The 19,980-nt window shown below is 36.8% G+C and overlaps 1 protein-coding gene across 1 annotated transcript; it reads right to left on the reverse strand.

Moving 5' to 3' along the window:
- Positions 1-934: 934 nt before the first annotated feature.
- LOC108985611 (protein S-acyltransferase 11) lies at positions 935-17,425 on the reverse strand. The gene is made up of 5 exons (XM_018957969.2): positions 17,162-17,425; positions 17,011-17,054; positions 13,118-13,340; positions 10,200-10,498; positions 935-1,707 (listed from the first exon to the last, which is right to left on the reverse strand). The coding sequence occupies exons 1-5, from the start codon at positions 17,202-17,204 to the stop codon at positions 1,216-1,218; spliced, it is 1,101 nt and encodes a 366-aa protein (XP_018813514.1). The 5' UTR covers positions 17,205-17,425; the 3' UTR covers positions 935-1,215.
- Between the last annotated feature and the right edge of the window lie 2,555 nt (positions 17,426-19,980).

Here is a 19,980-nt window from a genome sequence, read left to right on the forward strand (position 1 = left end):
AATATTTGTGGAATTTTTTTTTTTCAAAAATAACATGAGAAAGGTGACCTTTATCAAATGTTAATTTTAGGGTTAATTGTAAAATTAGTATATGAATTTTTGCCTTTTTACAATTTGAGATCTCATTTTTTAATTTAAAAATTGATAACTAAACTTTAAAAAACTCACAATTAATTAGTTACCTCCAATCTTCCATTAGAAAACTAACGAAAGGCCACGTGCAATCTATGATTAGCTGACACATGACATCAATATCCACGTCAGCCAATCGAATGTTGACACATGGCATCAATGCTAATCTTGCCGTTAATTTTCTACATAGGTATCTAATTGCAAGTTTCTCAAATTCAAATTCAAGTATCAATTTTGCAAAAGTTGAAAACTGAAGCCACAAATTGCAAAAAGGTAAAAACCAAAGTACTAGTTCTGCACTCAACCCTTAATTTTAACATCTAAGAATTGTCACCTTTTAACAATTAAAACAGCTTTAAACAAACATATACAACAGATAGAAGCATTAGAAACAGTCCATTAAAAAAAAACCGCCCGAGACAAACTTGTTTCGGATGAACAGTAAGTGAACAATAGCTTTTTAGAGACTTTTGTTTAGAACTAGTTTTAGGAAATATATCTTACTCAGAGGCTTCAAGCATAATTCTAGAGTCCTATATGTAAATACACCATGATACCAACATAAACAGTTATAACATGCTAATATATAGAGTACACAGTCTTTTTAACACAGATGGAATACTTCTATTCTCCATGAAAAATAAATTAGCATTCCTTCTTGTTTTCATAACTGTGATGGCAGCTATTTATCTCTGCTGTTTTATTGCATCCTGGATTGGGTTTGATTGATGCTTTGGGATAGAGGAGGCTGAACATGATAAATCTTTCTTTTTTCTCTCATAAACTATCACATAGATGTATGTTTCCTCTTCTGAATGCATTTATCCTTGTTATAATTCAATCGACAAACATTTATGTAGCTGTGTAATGAACAACAACAGGGGCGGACTCCGACGTACAAACAGTTTGCTAGCATTACATGAATGACTAACCTCATGGAAAGATGGCTACAAATGTCTTCATCCAAACAAGTGGGTTGTGGCTGCAGTTCGTTTCACGGGTGAATTCACATGCCCAAAAAACTCAATTATACAAACAAAAGCAGTCACTGCAAGAAGCAGATCACCATAAATACATATACGGCTAGCTCCCTTTCGGCTCGTGTCTCTTCCGGGATCTCACAAAATTTGGCAAATATCTTGATATAGAATATGGGCATTCAAAAAAACGAAATAGATTTTGGCAATCTTTTCTCCCAATAATTTCTTCATTTCCCCGTGTACTCAGGTGACTTAAATATGTTTTCCCTTCATATATAAAACAAAGCTGCTGCCACAGAAGAACGCTCAACCCTATCTGCACTGAAACACTACAAACAAAAAGATATACAAGAACAAGCCCTCTTGCGGATAGTAGCACTGTAGACCTTAGAAAAGCAGAAAAAATTTCCATCATAGCTCTCAAGGCCAAATCCATGTTAAACCCACTGAAATGGCCCAAACTATATGTTAATGAAGGCCATATGCGCAGCCCTGCATATGCAGACATGATTGACACATAGATTGTACTAGTGACAGCTGAAATGAGGAAGAGAATGAAATACCGGTGATTTGCAGCGCCAACACAGTTCCCAATCTGCAAGACAATTATAATGGTTAGCCAGCTATAGAATAGATTGGATCCTCCGAGTTTTTAATTTGCCACACAACTAATAATAAAATTCCTCATTCATGTATCCAAATATAAAAATCATAGGGAAGAAAATAGAGTTATGAAAGGAATCAAACATGCAGTATTTCCAGAACAAGTTATTCGGTGTAGTGGTACTCAAATTGGATCAGTGATCAATTTGTTGTGAGCTCAAATTTTCACAGCAAAATCCCATAACCCTATTCTCAAGACGCACAATCCAGTTTCATTTTATATCAGATGTAAAATCTAATTTAATACTTCGGGCAATACAATCCAAAGCAACAGATAAGATATTAACAATAGTCAGACTATAAGGCAGATTTACAAAGAAGTTTTAGCCCATCACACACAAGTAGAAAAATATGTCATATTGTTAACAGATTCTCAAAACAAACAAAAAGAAAAGGAATTTGTAGGAAGAAAAACAGATCTTAGACCTAGCTTACCCTCTAACACCGAAAGCCAAAGCCTTATTGAGGCAACTTTTAATTATTTCAACAGTTATCTATATTTTGAGAAAAAAAACATAATTTTTTTTAATATTTGTTTTAATTGTAGCCTGCCGTGTTTTGATTCTAAAAACTGAATTTAGTTCTATGGTTTTTTATGCAAAGCTTGTTTAGAGAGGGTTTAGCTAAAGTTGTAACAGCAGCTTTCAACCCGTCTTTAATGGCATTTTCTACCCCTCTCTCTAGGTGATTGTGCGTGGATAAATAGTTTTTTTGCCTTCTAAAAATTATTTTATTCCTCAGATCATACAAGGATTGCATCAATTGGCATTGGAGCAAATTCTGAAATGGTGCAATTGAACAGCGGATTTGGAATATTTACTCAGGTTTGCAGATACCAAGGAGAAATAATCATTCTCATGGATTAGTCACTTAACCATCTCAGAACACAGCCCTTGATCAACCAGTGATCAGTATGATTTAAGATTTAAAGCAGATTGAAGGTTTCGCCCAATTCATTGTGCAAAGAGAGATTTCTTCTAAAGATGGCAAAGCATCAGAGGATGTACAAGTTCAAGACTTTGTTCCCTGGTATGGGGAGTCTCCAACTATTTACAGCGTCTACTGTAAAAAGAGTAGTCTGGTATAAGGAAATTCTTTGCTGTATCCCATTCATGAATGGAACACTTCAATGAAAGCTTTTATTTAAGCTAAATATGCCGAAGACCTGCTTAAACCCGCTTCTATTGACATCCTTCAATTTTCTATTGACACCCCAGTGCTAACAAATAGACCCCTTTCATCACTCTTTAACGGGCAAATAAAAATCATGTTTTACGGGCCCATGTACCACATCACATGTACTTCTCTACCAGAAAGAAAGTGAACAAAAGAAGGGAAAAAGGCTAACAAACAAAGAAAAACATCCTTCCTCACCACCACCACACAATCCTTTTCTTCTACTCCCACTTTAGCTACCTCAATGCTTCCCTTCTCTCCCTTCCCTTCCCTTCCCCCTCCCAACTCTATCTACTCAGCTCATTGTACACTCCCTGCTACTTCCCTCTTCACCAATATATTAAAGAAAGGGAAATTCCGGAAATAAAGTGTGGATGCAAACAACACCAATTGATGGTGTAGAGTGCTTAGCCAATTACCACTCCAGATTCCATTGCTGCTTGCTATTGTTCTCCCACTCTCACTCCCTCACAATCACTTTTCCCACATTTGTCTCACCTTTTTCATTCCCCTTCTTAATGCAAACCAACCACTTTAGAAGGGTCGAGAGTCTATCTGCTGCTTCATTTTGAGTTAACTAGTGCTTGTGGAATTTTTATCTGTACCCTATTTGGAGAAGATTGGGTCATACCTCGAAAAGTGCTGGATCTCCTGGTGTGATGTTTGAAAAGGATGAATTGGTAGCCATCATATTGAAGTTTTCTGGAAATTGTTTCCTCCTTGCTTGATGTGGTGTATTTGGAGAGAGAATTTATCAGAGATTTGAAGTTGTGAGAAACCAGTGTGCAAAGCTGGGATGACAATGTGGCCCAAACGATTCGAGCTAGATAAATGACTTGAAGAACATTAAAAACATTGTGTGGTGGTAGAATACCTTTTAAGTTGGTGAAATTCTATAAGATTGCTAATAGATCGGCTATATCTATGGAGAGAGAAATGATCGGAGGTTCAGGCCTCGTTTGTTTTTAGGAAACTTTTCAACTCATCTCATCTCATCTAATCATTACAACTTTCTCAAATTCTCATATAAAATAAAATAAACAATTCAATTTTTTCAAATCCAAAAATAAAAATAATATTAAAAAGATATATTCAAACAATATTTTATTCAACTTTCAACTTTTATCTCAACTCATCCCATCTCATCTAAGAAAACAAACGCGGCCGATTGTGAGAAACCAGTGGGAGGGCTTAAGGGGGTTTGTTTTCTCCAAAAACCCTTATCTTTGGGTGGCTGCTTATACTTACGTGTGTGTGTATATATATATATATATTTATCTGTCTCTAGTTTTCAGTATTTCTATCACTAGATTTCAAGTTCAACTAGAACAATAGCTCTCTCTCTTCCCCTTTCTCTTGGTGGGTATTTTCGGTAATTCATGCGGGGGAGATAGACTAATAAGCCTCTTCCTTAATTGCTATCAACTATCACTAGATTGCAAGTTCTACTAGAACAATAGTTCTCTCTCTCTCTCTCTCTCTCTCTCTCCCCCCTATTGATTGGTATTTTTGGTAATTGTTTTTATAAAAATATTATTTTTTCTGTTCGCACAGGAGATAACTCTTTTTTCCTTTCTTCCTCACGGATAATCAGTTCTCACAAGTGGGCTTAGTTTAGTTACTCTTTTGGTTTGCGGGAGATAACTTTGTTCTCACAAGATAGCTGATCATGGGTCACTTGAGTTGATTTCCAATAGAATCAAAGTTGTTTGAGTTTCTACAAAAGGATGGAGTCTCAATAGTGCATATAAATGAAAGGAACAGAGGAGTGATCGATTTCATGTCACTGGGAAGGTGAGCATCATTCAGTTCATTTCAGTTGTGGTAACCCTTCTCCAAACAGAAGATTTGGTAGATCTTACTAGGTTTTTGAGGGTGGCTAACAGAGTAGACAAAGCTCAATGTCTGTCCAATAGTCAAGCTAGGTTTTTGGCCTTAGCATAACACGAAAGTGGAGGCCAGCAGGTCATCATTTCAGCTGAAAATAGGCCACCATGAATGCAAAGTTATCGAAGAGGACCTGAGAAAGGGTATTAGAATTCTTCCACACTTTTTTTAATAAGTAATAAGAAGTTTTATTAAGACAAGTAAATAGGTATAGCCCAAGTACACAGGAAGTATACAAACGGAAACACCTAAATACAAGGCTAGGAGCTAGAAAAAGGTAGAAGAAAATCATGAAGATTATCCCCATTCAATACAAGAACATTCAGGGACAGACATAAAGTTAGGCAGAAAAACTGTGTGAATTGTCCCCATGAATGTTCTCTATCATCAAAACACCACTCATTCCTTTCCAACTATAAGCACCACATCAAACATAAAGGAATCATCTTCCAAATTGCAGCAATGCAATGACTACTCATAAACCCTTTCCAACAAGCCTATAGATTCACCACCCCCCAAGCAATACCCGTCCTACTGAAAATCCCATCCCAATAGGTCTTGGTCACCTCACAGTGCAGAAATAAATGATCAACGGATTCACCGTCTTTCTTACACAAGTAGCACCAATCTAAGCAGATAATAACATGATTTCCCAAATTATCCATAGTCAAGATTTTCCCAAGAGACACCAACCAGCAGAAAAAAGCAACTTTACTAGGCACCCGGATCTCCAAATGCACTTCCAAGGAAATTGATTGACACAATAGCAAGTCAGCGCTTTGAGTTAACAGCATGATTCCACAGCAATCTGTCCTCCTGCCCCTGCACATTCTTCATATCATGCAGCCTACTGGAAAAATCTGAAACAACGGGCACTTGCCAATCATGAACATCTCTAATAAATCTCACATTCCATTGAGGGATATTATTAGAAAAAATGACAGAATCAGCCACTGTAGCTTCTTGGTCCCTTGCAATCCTAAAGAGAGAAGGGAAAACATTCTTAGGAGCCAAGTCCCCACACCAAAGATTATGCCAAAATCGAATCCTATCTCCTCCACCCAGCTTAAAAAAAATATGGTTGAGAAATCCGCCCAACCATTCCGAATAGATTTCCCAAACCCACACCATACACACATTCGACTTCGTTAGAACTCCAACTCCCCCAAGCCCTCCCATATTTAGCATCAATAATATTCCACCATAATGCATCCCTTTCTAAATGATATCTCCAAAGTCATTTCCCAAGAAGAGCTTTATTGAAAAGCCTCAAATTGCAAATCCCAAAACCTCCACAAGAAACCGATGAACAAAATTTATCCCAACTTACCAAATGGAACTTTCTTTCTTCCCCATGACCGCCCTACAAAAAAATTCAGAAGATCCTCTCAATTCGACAAGCCACTCTAGCGGGCAAAGGAAAGAGGGATACAAAATACGTTGGAAGATTAGACAACATACTTTTAATCAGTGTAATTCTTCCCCCTTTAGACAAATAAATCCTTTTCCATCCAGCCAATCTCCTCTCAGTTTTCTCGATCAATCCGTCCCAAATCAACAAAAGTTTATAGAAAGCTCCCAAGGGATGGCCAAGATATCTTATAGGGAGGAGATGAGATCTTGCAACCCAATATGTTGGCCAAATCCATAGCGTTCGAAGCAGGGTCCACTGGAACTATTTCTAACTTAGATAAATTGACTCTAAGACCGTAAACAACTTCAAAACATATCAAAAGAGGACTCTCAAAGATTGAAGATGATCTTGATTAGTAGGGCTGGGCAAAACCACTGCCGGCTCTAACTCTGGCCGATGCCCGCTCTGACTCCGATTCCGGGGGAATCGGAAAAATCGAAATTTGGAGTCGTAGTTACTCTGAAAAATATTGTTGGAGTTGGATTGGCTCCGACTTCAGAACTCCAAACTCCGACTAAACAAAAATTTCGGAGCAATTCTCTGTTGTTTATCTCTGCTATTTGTTCGCTGTCTCCCCCTCCCCGTTGCCTTAAACTTTACCATTTTCTATTGCTTCTCTGAACAAAGAAAGAAAATTCTGTATTTTCTATTACCTCTTTTTCTCGTGTTTGTCTGTCCGTTTGTCAGTCTGTGTGTCTACAGGTTAGCCCCAACTTTATTGATAAAAGCTTTTTACGTGCTTTGGGTTCAAATCACCATTGTGTTTGCTTTATTAAAAAAAAAAATTGTTCTAGGGCCCTTTGATTGTTAGCTTCGAGGTACCAATCCAATTGATTCTTTGAAAAATCAACGGCAGTAGATTCATCATACCCTACCCAATTTTACATGGTTCCTGCAATATTTATGTCCCTCTGAAGGTTATCGCTTGGCTTGACGCCTCGTGAATCGATAGCTTGGCTAGTGAATAAATCTAAATATACTTCTCTTAGACTTTTGAAGGATCATCTTCGTTGTTTAATTTCCATAATTCGCTCATGGAGTTTCAGAGACATATCTCCCTCTTTATTGTTCTCTTTGCTTGTTTTCTATATTTATACAAAGCCTACAAATTCTACGTTGGCAAAAGAGATGGGTGGTTCTTGTACCCCTCCGAGAGCTATAGCCACTGGGTTGAGAAAAACAAGTTCAAAGTCGATGATAATCTCTCCCCCCTCCCCCCCTAATGGCTCCGACGCCAACTCTGGAAACAGCAATCAGAGTCGGAATCCACTCCGATTTGAAGACAAGGCAGAGCTCAACTTGATGACCTCTGACTTTGGTCGGAGTCTGAGGTCGAAGTTGGGCATTCTGGAGCCCAGCCCTATTGATTAGGCTCACTGAAAATTACTGAATCATCAGCAAAAAGATGTGAGACCTTTAGGCTAGCAAGAGAATCACCGCCCACCAAAAAACCCGACATGAAACTCCCATCCACTGCCGCTTCAATCATTTTACTCAAAGCATCCATGACAAGAACGAAAAGGAAAGGAGACAAGGGATCTCCTTGCCTCAAATCTCAGAACTATTCACCAAAATCGAAAGTCTAACCGTCGAAATGCAATAACTAATCCACGATCACCACTTCTCTCCAAATCCATATCTCCCAAATAAATACAAAAGAAACTCCCAATTAACATTGACCGAAAGCCTCTTCCATGTCCAGCTTAACAAGAATGCCAGGAACTCCCTCAATGCATCTCCTCATAGCTTGTCCTCATCAGAATGTGGGCCCTCGGCAGTAGCTGTGAAAAAAATGCCACCTATAGTTGGGCCACCCTTTGAGTGATCCAAGAGTAACACCCCCTGGGAAGCTCAATCAACAGCATCAGATAGCCACCTCCCAGCTGTAGTTCATCAATCCAATTTACACCATGCTGTGAAGGAATGCCCAATGGGTAATTTTGAGCTAGGGAAACTTAGTGGTCAGGTTATTGCACATTTTGGTATTAACGGAGCTTTGTTTGTGCCATTAGACCACTGCTTGGGCTTCCCTAGAGTTGGGACAACGTCAGATTGGTAATATAGGGGGTCAAACCCGGGGAAAATGAGGATTACCAACAATTCTAAGGCTATGACTATCGATTTGCCCCCTACTTGCCACGAATGCTTTCTAGTGGGCAAATGTGAGAGATAGATCCCTTTGACTTATTTTCTCCCTCACATAGTGAATAGGTTCTGGGTAAAGTCAAAGAGAAAAGAGAATAAAAAAAAAAATTATGGGGACTATCAATTATGACTCCGAAGTTGGTGGCTCTAGCTGTGGTAAAACCAAGGGGAGGATGGTGATCGATTCTTTATCACAAAGGCTAGGTTGCAATCTTGGAATGTAAGAGGTCTGAGCGGCGTAGACAATCACCTTAGAATAAAAAGTCTTCTTCGAAGATGGAAGGCATATATCATCTCTCTACGGGAGACTAAGCTGGAATTTGTTTCTATGTCATGTGTTCAAATCTTGTGGGGATGCCACTTGCGATTGAAGTTACTTAGCATCCGGTGGAATCTTGGTCATGTGGAACACAAGTGAGGTGGAAAAATTGGAATGTGTGAGGGACTATATAGTGGCTTGTTTCTTTAGGATTGTCAGCGATGGTTTCTCTTTGGGGGCATTTATGGGCCTAATTGTATCACAAAAGAAGGTTTATGTAGAAGAATTTGGCTGGTTTGAGTAGTTGGTGGCAAGTGTTGTGGTGTATCAGAAATAATTTCAATATTATCTGCTTTCCAAGTCCAACTATGGAGGCTTTCTCTGAATTTATATTTGTATAGGCTTTTGGATCTTCCCTATTCGAAGGAACTATCACACGATCTAAAAATCGGAACTCCCCTGGTCTAGAATAGACTTTATATCAAAGTGGCTCAAGACTGGGAGATAGACGACTTCTCTGCATTCATCAATCAACTGTATTTCACTACTGGAAGATAGATGCGTTCACTGCATTCTTTAATCAGTTGTATTCGACTAGTTTGGGACAGGGAAGTGAAGATAAGCTTCTTTGGGACCCTTCCAAGAAAATGATGTCCAGGACTCATTCTTTCTGCAACTTTATCATACCATGATCACAATCTCTTTCCATGGAAAAGATTTTGACAGAATGAGGCCCCTTTTGAGAGCTGTGTTTTTTGCATGGACAGCCTCTTTAGGAAAGTCCTCATCATGGATATTTTAAGGAAAAGACACATTGTGACTGATTGGTGTTGCATGTCCAAGGGGAGCGGCGCGTTCAATGACCATCTTTTACTCTTTTGCAAGATAGCTAGTGCTTTGTGGAGTAATTTCTTCACACACATTGTTTCGGTTTGGATCATGCCCAGAATAGTGGGCCTTTTTTACACTTGGACATTGTGGAAGATGGTATTCCTACTTGCATTGTATAGTGTATTTTGAAGGAAAAAAGGACAAGAATTTTGAGGATTGTGAACAGAGGTTGAAGGAGCTCAAAATGCTTTTTTAGTACTCTCTTCCCTTGTACAGCCTCTATAGACATTAATGGGCTAACTTTTAAAAAATTTTTTTTTTTTTTTTTTTTTTTTTTTGTGTATCTTTTCTACTTCTAGATAGATGACTCTCTTGTATGCCCCTCGGATACCTAGATGTGCCTTTTGCATAATTTAGGTGTTGTTTGGATAGTGAGTTGAGATGAAAGTTGAAAGTTGAATAAAATATTGTTAGAAATATTATTTTTTTAATATTATTTTTGTTTTTGGATTTGAAAAAGTTGAATTGTTTATTATATTTTGTATGAGAATCTGGGAAAGTTGTAATGATGAGATGAAACACTTTCACCATCCAAATGGGGCCTTAATGAAGTTTTATCACTTACCAAAACAATTATTCAAATGGCTATCATAACATGCAATTAATGTATGACAAGAGAGATTAATAAGCTGAAAAGGAAAGAAACACTTACAAATGGGCAGTGATGATCCATATCCAATATGCAGATTCCACACGAACGGCAATGATGAGTCCTAGGTGACTTTGGTTTTGAGCAATAGTGACAGAAGGTATAGTTCTCAAGTTCACCCTTTTGCACAACTGGGTAGCTACCCCACTGTATGTTTGGAGGCATGCCAGCACATTGAAATGCCGCAAGGCTGAACGAAGATATGGTAGCTATGGACAAGATCATTGTTACAATGGAGTGGAATATCCCACAGAAAGAGCTAATAGAAAAGATAACGGGGTATATGGCCCACAGCCCACCACCTGCATTTCAAGAAAATATATAAAGATGAGATGCAAAAGAAAAGCAGAATATGGTATCATGTAACTGATTTCACCATGTGGTGAACTGTACACCTAAATTTAAGAACAAAATGAGAATTATGCCATATCTGCTTAAATTGAAACCAAGGCAAAGGAATCTTCCTATATTTTCGTCGGACTTAATGCAGCCTGAGAAAACCCCAACGTTTTCTTATAAAAAGGAAGAATTTCGTAAAATCGCAGCCCTTCTCCTCCCTCAGCAAAACTCTTATCTGTTGGCCTCCATTTGGTAATTTAAGTGAGTTTCTTCATCAATTTTTTGGGTGGAAGTCGCTGCCTACCTTCCAGCAACTAAATCAGTCTGATAACCCTAAGTTTTCTGCTTTTTTTTTTTAACATTCCTCTGTCACCTTTTTTTCAAGTCCTAACAAATTCCTAGAGGATGCAACTCTTTGTACAACTCTAGGGTCAATCCAAGGTAAATATCATCAAGCATTATCCCTAAATTTGAATTTCACCATCTTTTGTGAACCTAACATATTCCTTTCTGTTTCATCATGTCAGCAGATAGAAACCAAGCCTAGGAAGTGAAGAGATCAACTTTGGGCGAAGAAAACCAAGTGGAAAGGTCCTGCCACATGACTTTTTTCTTCAGAACACAGCTGGAAGCTCTAGGTATTCATGAGTCTGCATGTCAAGAAATATACATGTTGAAAGATATTCATGAGTGACGCATTTTATATGTGGTATCCATACATGTAGTTAAGGGTAAGAGCTGGCCATTGAGAAAAATCTGCTGCACCATGACCTCAAAGGGATTTCTGTTTGGACTCTTTTTTGGGGCTGTGATGAGAATTTAAGGCCATGGTAGTCATTCTTCCAATGACTCAAATTTGAGCAGTCGCTGAAATTTTCATGATACGCAGTAGGTTGACAGCTTGCATACACTACACTTGCAACATTTTGTAGGCTCTAAAACAGTAAAACTCACAATTGGTTCCCAAAACCAGACCAGCCATCCAGGCTATATAGTGACCATCATGCCAAATTAGAAAACCTTTGAGAGATGACATTGTAGGGACCTAAAGGCACACAAACCCCAAATAAGCTTGGGCTAGAATTTTCTAGGCTAAGTGCCATCATTTTTCAGGTTAAGGATTGAGCAATAGACTGGTTTCAGCAAGTCTTCAGGCCCATGACCGAAACTTGAAAGCAATATATCAGGACTCAATGACCATACAAAGAATAGAGGGCGAGTAGGGTTGCATTGACAAATGAAAGAGCATAAAAACAGACCATATTATTTCTTGCATGACAAGCAAATCAACCACATGTGATCATCCATGAAAAAGTGTTGTTTTCTCAAACTAAACAGAAGCTTTAAAAAAGAGGCATGCTACAGTTGTAGGACAGAATTTATGGATGTTTCACGGACTAAGGCGAATGTTTGTTACTGTTCATTACCGGAACGTAGAGTTACGATGGGCTACTATATCGTAATTTTCCTGAAACGTCCGTAATTTTCCTCCATGTTCCTATCATTTTTGTTAGAAAACCAGATCTACCCAATGGCATAAAGCAGGGACAACTGTGGTAGTAATGATAATGGGTGCTTTTTCTTAGGTTGCTTAAGGAGTGTAGAGTTACGATGGGCTATATCGTGATTATATTTATGTTATGAAAACTATTCCAATGTTTTGATATGAAAAACATTAATTTTATGATTAATATGAATGTTATGAAAACGTTATGACATGAAATACATGTAAAAAGAAAGGATGAATGAATTCATATAATGAATGTTTATATGATGGCCATATGATGATGTTATGTACTGATACAAAATTACGCGAAGATGCGCCCACACTAAAGGAGGTTTAGAAGATGTGGTCTACCTAAGATGTAACTACCCAAGGAAATCTTGAGGCACATTTGAAGGTATACTCCAGAAGGACTAGTCAAGGTCACAACTCAATATTGGAGCCTCTTGGAATCATTATAAAGGGTAAAAATTCTCGCTTCCAAGCAATTTGGGAACTCATTCACCATGTTCCTAAACTCAATCTGTAGTATAGAATAATATGAAAATGTGTTGTTTAATACTTTTGTTTAATGTGTTTAAGAATGTTTTCAAAGCGAAATCCTAATTCAAAATCCTTTTTCTATAGTGTAATGTACTATATAGTGAGCATCTGACTCATTTGTTGTTGTTTTTGTGTTTTCAAAGTCCCAGATAAAGAGGGTGAGGATGAGCAAGTGGGGCCTAATTAATCGATTAAACCTTGTCTTAGTCAAGTCCTAAGAAGTGCCAAACACAGAATTAATTTGGAATCATTATAATGTTGGGTCAATAAAACATTGTTTATTTCCAGTTACTTAATCTTGCCATGTTTCACTTGGTTATCTTATTATAAAGGAAGTATGTTTGAGGTATTTGTTGGTGCTAAGTTAATACGTAGCAATCCTAACCCTATGAGTAGGGGGTGTTTACAAGAGTGCAACTGATACTAGAACTAGTTATGAACTATCAAAAACAAAAGCAGGTGAATGATCTCAATCATGTATGAGAGAGAGAAAGAGAGGGAGAGAAGGAGGGAGAAGAGAGTTATATTGACTTACATATCACAAATAGCATAAACACAAGAAGGATACAAACAAAGCACCGGTCTCGCAAGCGTCTCCACCAAGAGCACTTGCTTTCACGTTTCCGTGGGTTCTGCTTTGTTATGGCCCCACACCAGCCACACTTGAAAATAGGTGCATTAGATGACAGAAGAAGGCGTAATCCACAGCCCCAGCATGTTTCCTCATGATCCTCACTGATTGTTGTAATTAAAAGCTCCTATTATAAGACTTTCTCATTAGCAACAATATTTCAAGCCTCTACTAACAATGCACAAACTATATCATCAATGTCATATGCATGCAGCAATTCATTGTGCCCCACTAACCCAATGTTGGTGAAACCACTAGGTGCACTTAAGCACAAATGCTTTCTAGAGCATAGGCCCAAAGCGCACATTTTTTGAAAAATTATGTATAATAACAAAAAAAATCATAACATACAATAAGAAGTATTATAAAGGAAGATGGAAATATGTATACCTTATTAACTCAATTTATTGGAGTATTATGCAACATGACAATCAAGTAATCATCTAATTGCATAAAATCCAAACATAGCATTTTATATAATTCTCTCATGCTTTACTAAGGGCCCGCTTGGAACTTGGACTATTAGTCTAATTTTAAACTAAGTCTAACATCTAAACACCTAACTCTCAAATTACTAAACTCATCTCAATTTAAAACCTCTTTACACGAGGGACCCCCAACCTTTTCAAACTTAACGCCTCTTTACACGAGGGACCCACAACCTTTTTCAACTTCCCATAAATACATCTAAACTCATCTTAACATCCCACATCTAAACTCATGTTAAGTGGGCCCTACAAAACTCACTCCACCATCTCAACTCACTACTATTCATAAAGAACTCAATTTATCTCAACTCAATTCAACATCCAAACAGAACCTAAGTATACGCATCTTGATATTTGATAGCCATAGTCAAACTAAAATACATGGTTGAGTTAAAATATACCATAAAGGCAATGACCAAAAAAGCTCACGAATTGTAGGTATTGCCTTCTATGATAACATAAGCAATCATATATTAATCCATCTAGAAAGCCAACTTGGACTGTTATATCCGGTTCAAAGCATATACATCACATACGAAAACATGTGGCCCCATGATATGTAAATAATCTTCAATATCAACTCAATACTTGAGAACTAAAAAAAAAATCATTTTCTGGGTTCTCAACTGATATTATATATATTCTTTTTCAAAAGAACAAAAGCACTCTTTTTTGTGCTTTAAGCTCACTCAAAAAGTGCACTAAAGCAAACTTTTGTAAAAGCACTTCCTTTTGTGCTTAAGCACTCTTTTACCAACACTGCACTAAAAACATTCACAACATGAGCAATCAAAGCGATTAAAGAGTTTTAGAAATTCTAATTAAAATTCATAAATAAGGATGAAAAAGCCATAATTACACTGCAATTGATTATGCGCCTATAAACACACAAGCTCACTCAAGCTGTATAATCTTTTTGTGAAATGGTGTTATAAGCGCAAGAGGAATGGGAAATCTGGAGCATCTCTGATTGCATTTATTTCATTGCTAGGGAACGGTGATGCAGGAAAAGGGCTTTCATACCAAAATTAGTGTAGGACAAAGGGTGGCAATACCAAATCTGATATAGGAGTTTCTGGGCCACAACCTTTTATAGGAGTTCGGATGAGCTAGGATCCTGGTGAAAAAAGGATTAAAAATAGTAGGGAATATACAGTTTCTAATGGTGTAAGGGAAGAGGTATGGTATAACAATCAAACAAAGGGGACAGGTTTGGACTTGGGTTTATGTTCCTTGGTTGTGTGAAAGGTAATCAAACTTTATTGGACTTGGGTTGTTTAGGAGTGCTAACAGATGGATTGGAGCTTTGGGATATTGTAAGATAAGATTTAAGAGAAATAGGAGATGCAAATCAGATCTAATAATAGTTCCACAGAGATTTTATTTTCCAGGCACTTTTTCACTCTCTTGTACAACTTTTATCATCACAAGTTATATAAATATCATTTAAAAAAGGGGACAAAGAACTACAATGTCTAAACATGAGATCACTTGTGATGTCTCTGGATGACTTGTTTCATACATCCTCCTAAAATACTAATGCAAAAGCACACTATCTAAGAAATGCTCAGAGGACAACTGCAAAATTTAGTTCTTAAGACCATGTCAACAGATTGCTATATTCGAGTTGACTAAGGCTTAAAGTATTCAACAGATTGCACAATTAATGATGCCAGTGGCCACCTGCATGTGGCTCATGGAATTTTGAGGACATATGAACTTGCCCAATTAGTATTTTGCCAGTGTACATATAATATGTTGCAATCCTGAAACATATGCCCACAGACAAAAGAATATACTAAGATATATGTGTGTTTGTATGGATAAGTGAATTAATCACATCAGTGGCACACCCACTAGGACTCAGAAGTAATGCAGCATTGACAATAGTAAGATATCAACAGATAAGATCCAGAATTCAATCCTGGAGGGCCATGTGCTTTGAAGAGTGATTGCCTTACTTCCTGGTAGAATGAGCAAGTCTTCAACGTTTAATTTGTCTTATATTATATTCTTCCTGGTAGATCGAGAAAGTCCTAGATCACTGTCTAATTATGTAACGTGTTCTCCTAGTATAATTTTTTTTTTTTATGTCGGAGAACCTCTCCAAGGCAGGGCCCTTCGGACCCACCCCTGCAGAGTAAACCCCAGTCTCATGCACCGCACCCTCGGAAGTTTTCCTAAACGAAACTGGTTAAATCGCTAGCTTTTCACCAGGGGGTGTGGCCCCAAAGGATTGTTTGCACCCATGAGGTGTTGAACCTTAAATCTTGGAGGGAGTGATACCCCAAACCAAGGCCTTCACCACTTGCAATAGTTCAGCATCTAAAGGCAAAAATAACATCTATATAAAAGGGAAGTTGGATAATAGTTGGATAAGAGAATAGGACAAGGAATTTTCCCACTCACAGTTTCTCTTGAGTCTTCTTGAAGCTTTATTGTGTTTTTTATTTGCAATAGGATCAGAGGGATAGTTGCTCTCTTCATGTAACTTCATTTCAGAATTTGATAATTGACTTTTAGCAGCAATAGAAACTAATGTCAAACTGACTGAGCAATATTTTTACAAGCAAAAGCAGGAAATGAATTTGCAGCAAAAGAGTCCGGAACTGAAAATTACAATTAGGTTGCGATAAAAATTTGTAATTTACTGGAAATTTTACAAGTTCTGTAGGTCCAACATTACGACTCTAAGCTTTCAGCTAAAAACCATAAAGATCCAGAATTAGAATATAGGATATATATTTTAACTTACAGTTTATGGGCTTAGCGTTACATAGAGAAGAAATTTGGTTCATATATCTTGTTCATCTTGATTGATTATCAGTCCCCACCCCCTCCCCCACCCTCTCCTCTCTCTCCCTCTTCCTCAAGCACGTGCTATTTTATTTACATATTCGAAATTCAGGAAAAACAACTATCTTTACTTCTCTTCCTTGTTTTGCATGAATTCCTTTCTCTCAAACACTCCGTTTTCATGCTATTGACTATAAAGAAAAAGCATACTCACCGCAACTTAAAAAGAGGCTATGGAGAAACTGAGCAACATAATTCATCATTTCTCTGGAAAAAACTGAAGGCAATGTATACCCTTTTCTGCATTCGATAGTTATGTTTCAGTTTTCATGAGCAGTGTTAGGAGAAATCATATTAGAGTCTAACACGCAGAACTATACTTGTATCCTCATAACCTTAGGTTTACTTTGCGTTGACTATGAAGCAATCTTATCTCTGTTACCTCTATCTCGGCATGGATTTCTCATAAAATTATGGCAAGTATCAAAGGGGAAAAAAGATCTAGGTACTTACAGAAAGTTGGGAATTCCCTTCATTGTGTAACTGTGCCGGCCTTTCTACCAAAAATTGAGGACACAACCCAAAAATAAGAGAGATGAAACCAACGCAAAGAGTTCAGAATTTTCCAAAAAAAGAAAAAAAACACTGAATGCTGAATAAATACCTTTGATCTGAACGTGATTTAGAAGGTGAGCATTAGTAGCCATTTTAGCGACCAGAAAGAGTAGAGAATATGAGGTGGAGGGGATGTTATCCCTCTCGTAATTTGGGTTTGACTTCGAAATTTGGAAAACTTAAAGACCCGTTTGGTAGCTGAGAAATTACAGAATCTAATATTTATATTGTGGAAGAAATATGAAAGAGAGAACACAGCATATTTAAAGTGGTAGCTTGGATTTTAACATAAATTCTATCGTGCATGAAACCGGAAGTCTCTTTGTCTTCTTCTTCTTGGCCGTGTGTTCTCTCTTTTATATCGTCCAAAATTAATTTATTTGTTACAAAGTATGGCAATAACCATTATTTTATTAGAAAATCTTCTCGTCAACCATTTAAATGTTTTACACCATACATCTTATGTGGCATTCCGGTTCACTAACAAATAAAAAATAAACTGATTCTGCTCCCAATCACCTCTCTCGCCCGAAGACTCCTCTCCTCCCCTCTTCTATGTGAATTTCCATTTCCCTCTACTCATGCTTCATCTTCCCATGCACAAAGTTATCGACTAAAACAGTACTGGCATTAGTGAAAATCAAACTAACCCAAAATTGAGATCGATGAGAGAGAGAGAGAGAGAGAGAGAGAACTCTTAATGAGAGAGAGAACTCAATAGAGAGAGATGGGTGCGGGTTCGGTGAGAGAGAACTTGAGAAGAGGGAGCTTGATGAGAGAGACAGAGCTTGAGAGGAGAGACAGAGAGAGGTCAAAGACTGAAAGAGTTTGAGCAGAGAGAGATTGAAATCAGAATGTTGGATCTAACATTAAAAAAAGAAAAGCTACTTCAGGTGTGGGGTGTGGGGTGAACAGTGGCTGATGTAACATATCTAGGGTTGTAAGTAATACTATCCAAACCAACAAAAACCGATTGGACCAGATCGAATTATGGACTGGTCGGTCTCGGTCCCAAAATATGTAGACTGATGACATTTAGTCCAATTCCGGGGTCTACAAATTTTCGACCGGACCAGAACGAATTGAACAGAACCTCTATATATATTTTTTAAAAATATTTTTAATAATTTAATAATTATTTTTATATAGTAATTATATAAGTTAATGATATAATTTTTATCTAATTTATTATTCTTGACCATATAAAATATAAAATAATATATGTTATCAATTAATAATAAATAATAAATCATATGATAATTTGTCATTATATATAAATAGTTAATAGTTAATGCATCATACATTCATACATAGTCTACTATTTACATTTAATTAAAATAATTTGATAAGTTTTTTTAAAATACCTAAATTACAAGTAAGCATGAATAATCTATGTACAATGAAATTATTAGATAGTCATTAACATTGGCTCGAGCGGGATGTCGAGCGTGGCACGAGCGAACACTGAGGTTTGTGTCTCGCTCAAGCCCACTATCGCATGAGATTTGAGCGAACTCACGGGTAAAGTTTTGCTTCAAGCGCACATCAAGCGAACTCACGGTTAAAGTTTCGCTCGAGCGTTAGGTCGAGCGAACTCATTGTTTCTCGATTTTTCAGCTCCAAAACCAATCTCTACCCCCAACAATTAATAATGAAAAATTATATTCATAAGCCTCACACACCACACACCACCTTTTTTAATTTTTTTTTTCTTATCAAATGTGTGGTATACAGATGATGAGTAGAAGAATTCAATTATTTTAAGAAGAATAAAAACAAAAAAAATAAAATAAATTATGGTGTGTTGTGTGTGAGACTTATGAATAGCAATACTCATTAATAATTATGCATACTAAAGAGTAAAGTCTAAGTAAGTAGTAACTATCAACATCATAAATATAATTATAGTAAAATACTTTTTTAATGAGTTAGTTACATAATTCATATTAATAATTCACTTAATTTTAATTTAATAATTTAAATAATTTTTTTATTAATTTATTTAAAAAAATAAAAAAAATAATAAAATAATAAAGCCGGACCGACTGGACCAGATCAGAATAATAGCTATCAGTCCGATCCGGACCAAACATTGGTCACTATGGATGTTCGGTCCGGTCCAGGGAAAAACCGGACAGAACCGATTTACGCCCCCTAAGCATATCTCTTATTTGACTAATATCAAAATTCTGCTATATTTAAAATTTGACTGTACAAGTAGTTTTGACGAAAAAATATTGAGTAAAATCAAATTTTGTTTGAAAAAGTATACTATCAAATATAGCAAAGCCAACAACCCAAGTAAGTAGTAACCAACTTTAATTTTGTAACAAAGTCTAAGGGTAGGTATGGGGGGTGAGATGAGAATTTTGTGTTTTTTTTTTAAGTTTAAAATATTAAGTTTTAATATTATTATTGTTTTGGGATTTGAAAAAGATGTATTGGATTTGAAAAAGTTAAATTGTTTATTATATTTTGTATAGGGATTTGAAAAAGGTGTAATGATGAGATGAGATGAGATGAGAATTTTGTGTTTTGTTTTGTTTGAGTTTTCGCTAGGGGTTTAAATAGCTTTAAAATCTCTTTAATGATAAAAATTAATTTATTTGGTTGTATGTTTAAGAAAAAACATTACTTTGATGTCCTTTTTCAAACATAATATTTTCGAAAGTGCCAAACGTGGATCCAATTTAAAAGAAGGATATCAATGAGCAAAATCCCTTTATAAGTTTCAAATAATTACAAATTGTCTTTTATCTTTTCATTTACTCCATGGAAATTAACAAGCACGACCCCTCCTCCTCCAAATAACTCCCATGAGCTCGACGCCTTCTTCCAGAAGTCTCCCATCAGCTTGGCATTTCCTTC

The sequence above is a fragment of the Juglans regia genome, chromosome 3 (genome assembly GCF_001411555.2).
Source record: "Juglans regia cultivar Chandler chromosome 3, Walnut 2.0, whole genome shotgun sequence".
Taxonomy (NCBI): Eukaryota; Viridiplantae; Streptophyta; class Magnoliopsida; order Fagales; family Juglandaceae; genus Juglans; species Juglans regia.

Excerpts from the sequence above, each read along its gene's own strand:
- LOC108985611 (XM_018957969.2), bottom strand. The coding sequence starts at position 17,204 with ATGGCTACTAATGCTCACCTTCTAAATCACGTTCAGATCAAAG. Across the intron at positions 17,055-17,161 it reads AAATCACGTTCAGATCAAAG|AAAGGCCGGCACAGTTACAC; the intron begins GTATTTATTCAG and ends AATTTTTGGTAG. Across the intron at positions 10,499-13,117 it reads GTTTATGCTATTTGTGATAT|GTGGTGGGCTGTGGGCCATA; the intron begins GTAAGTCAATAT and ends CTTGAAATGCAG.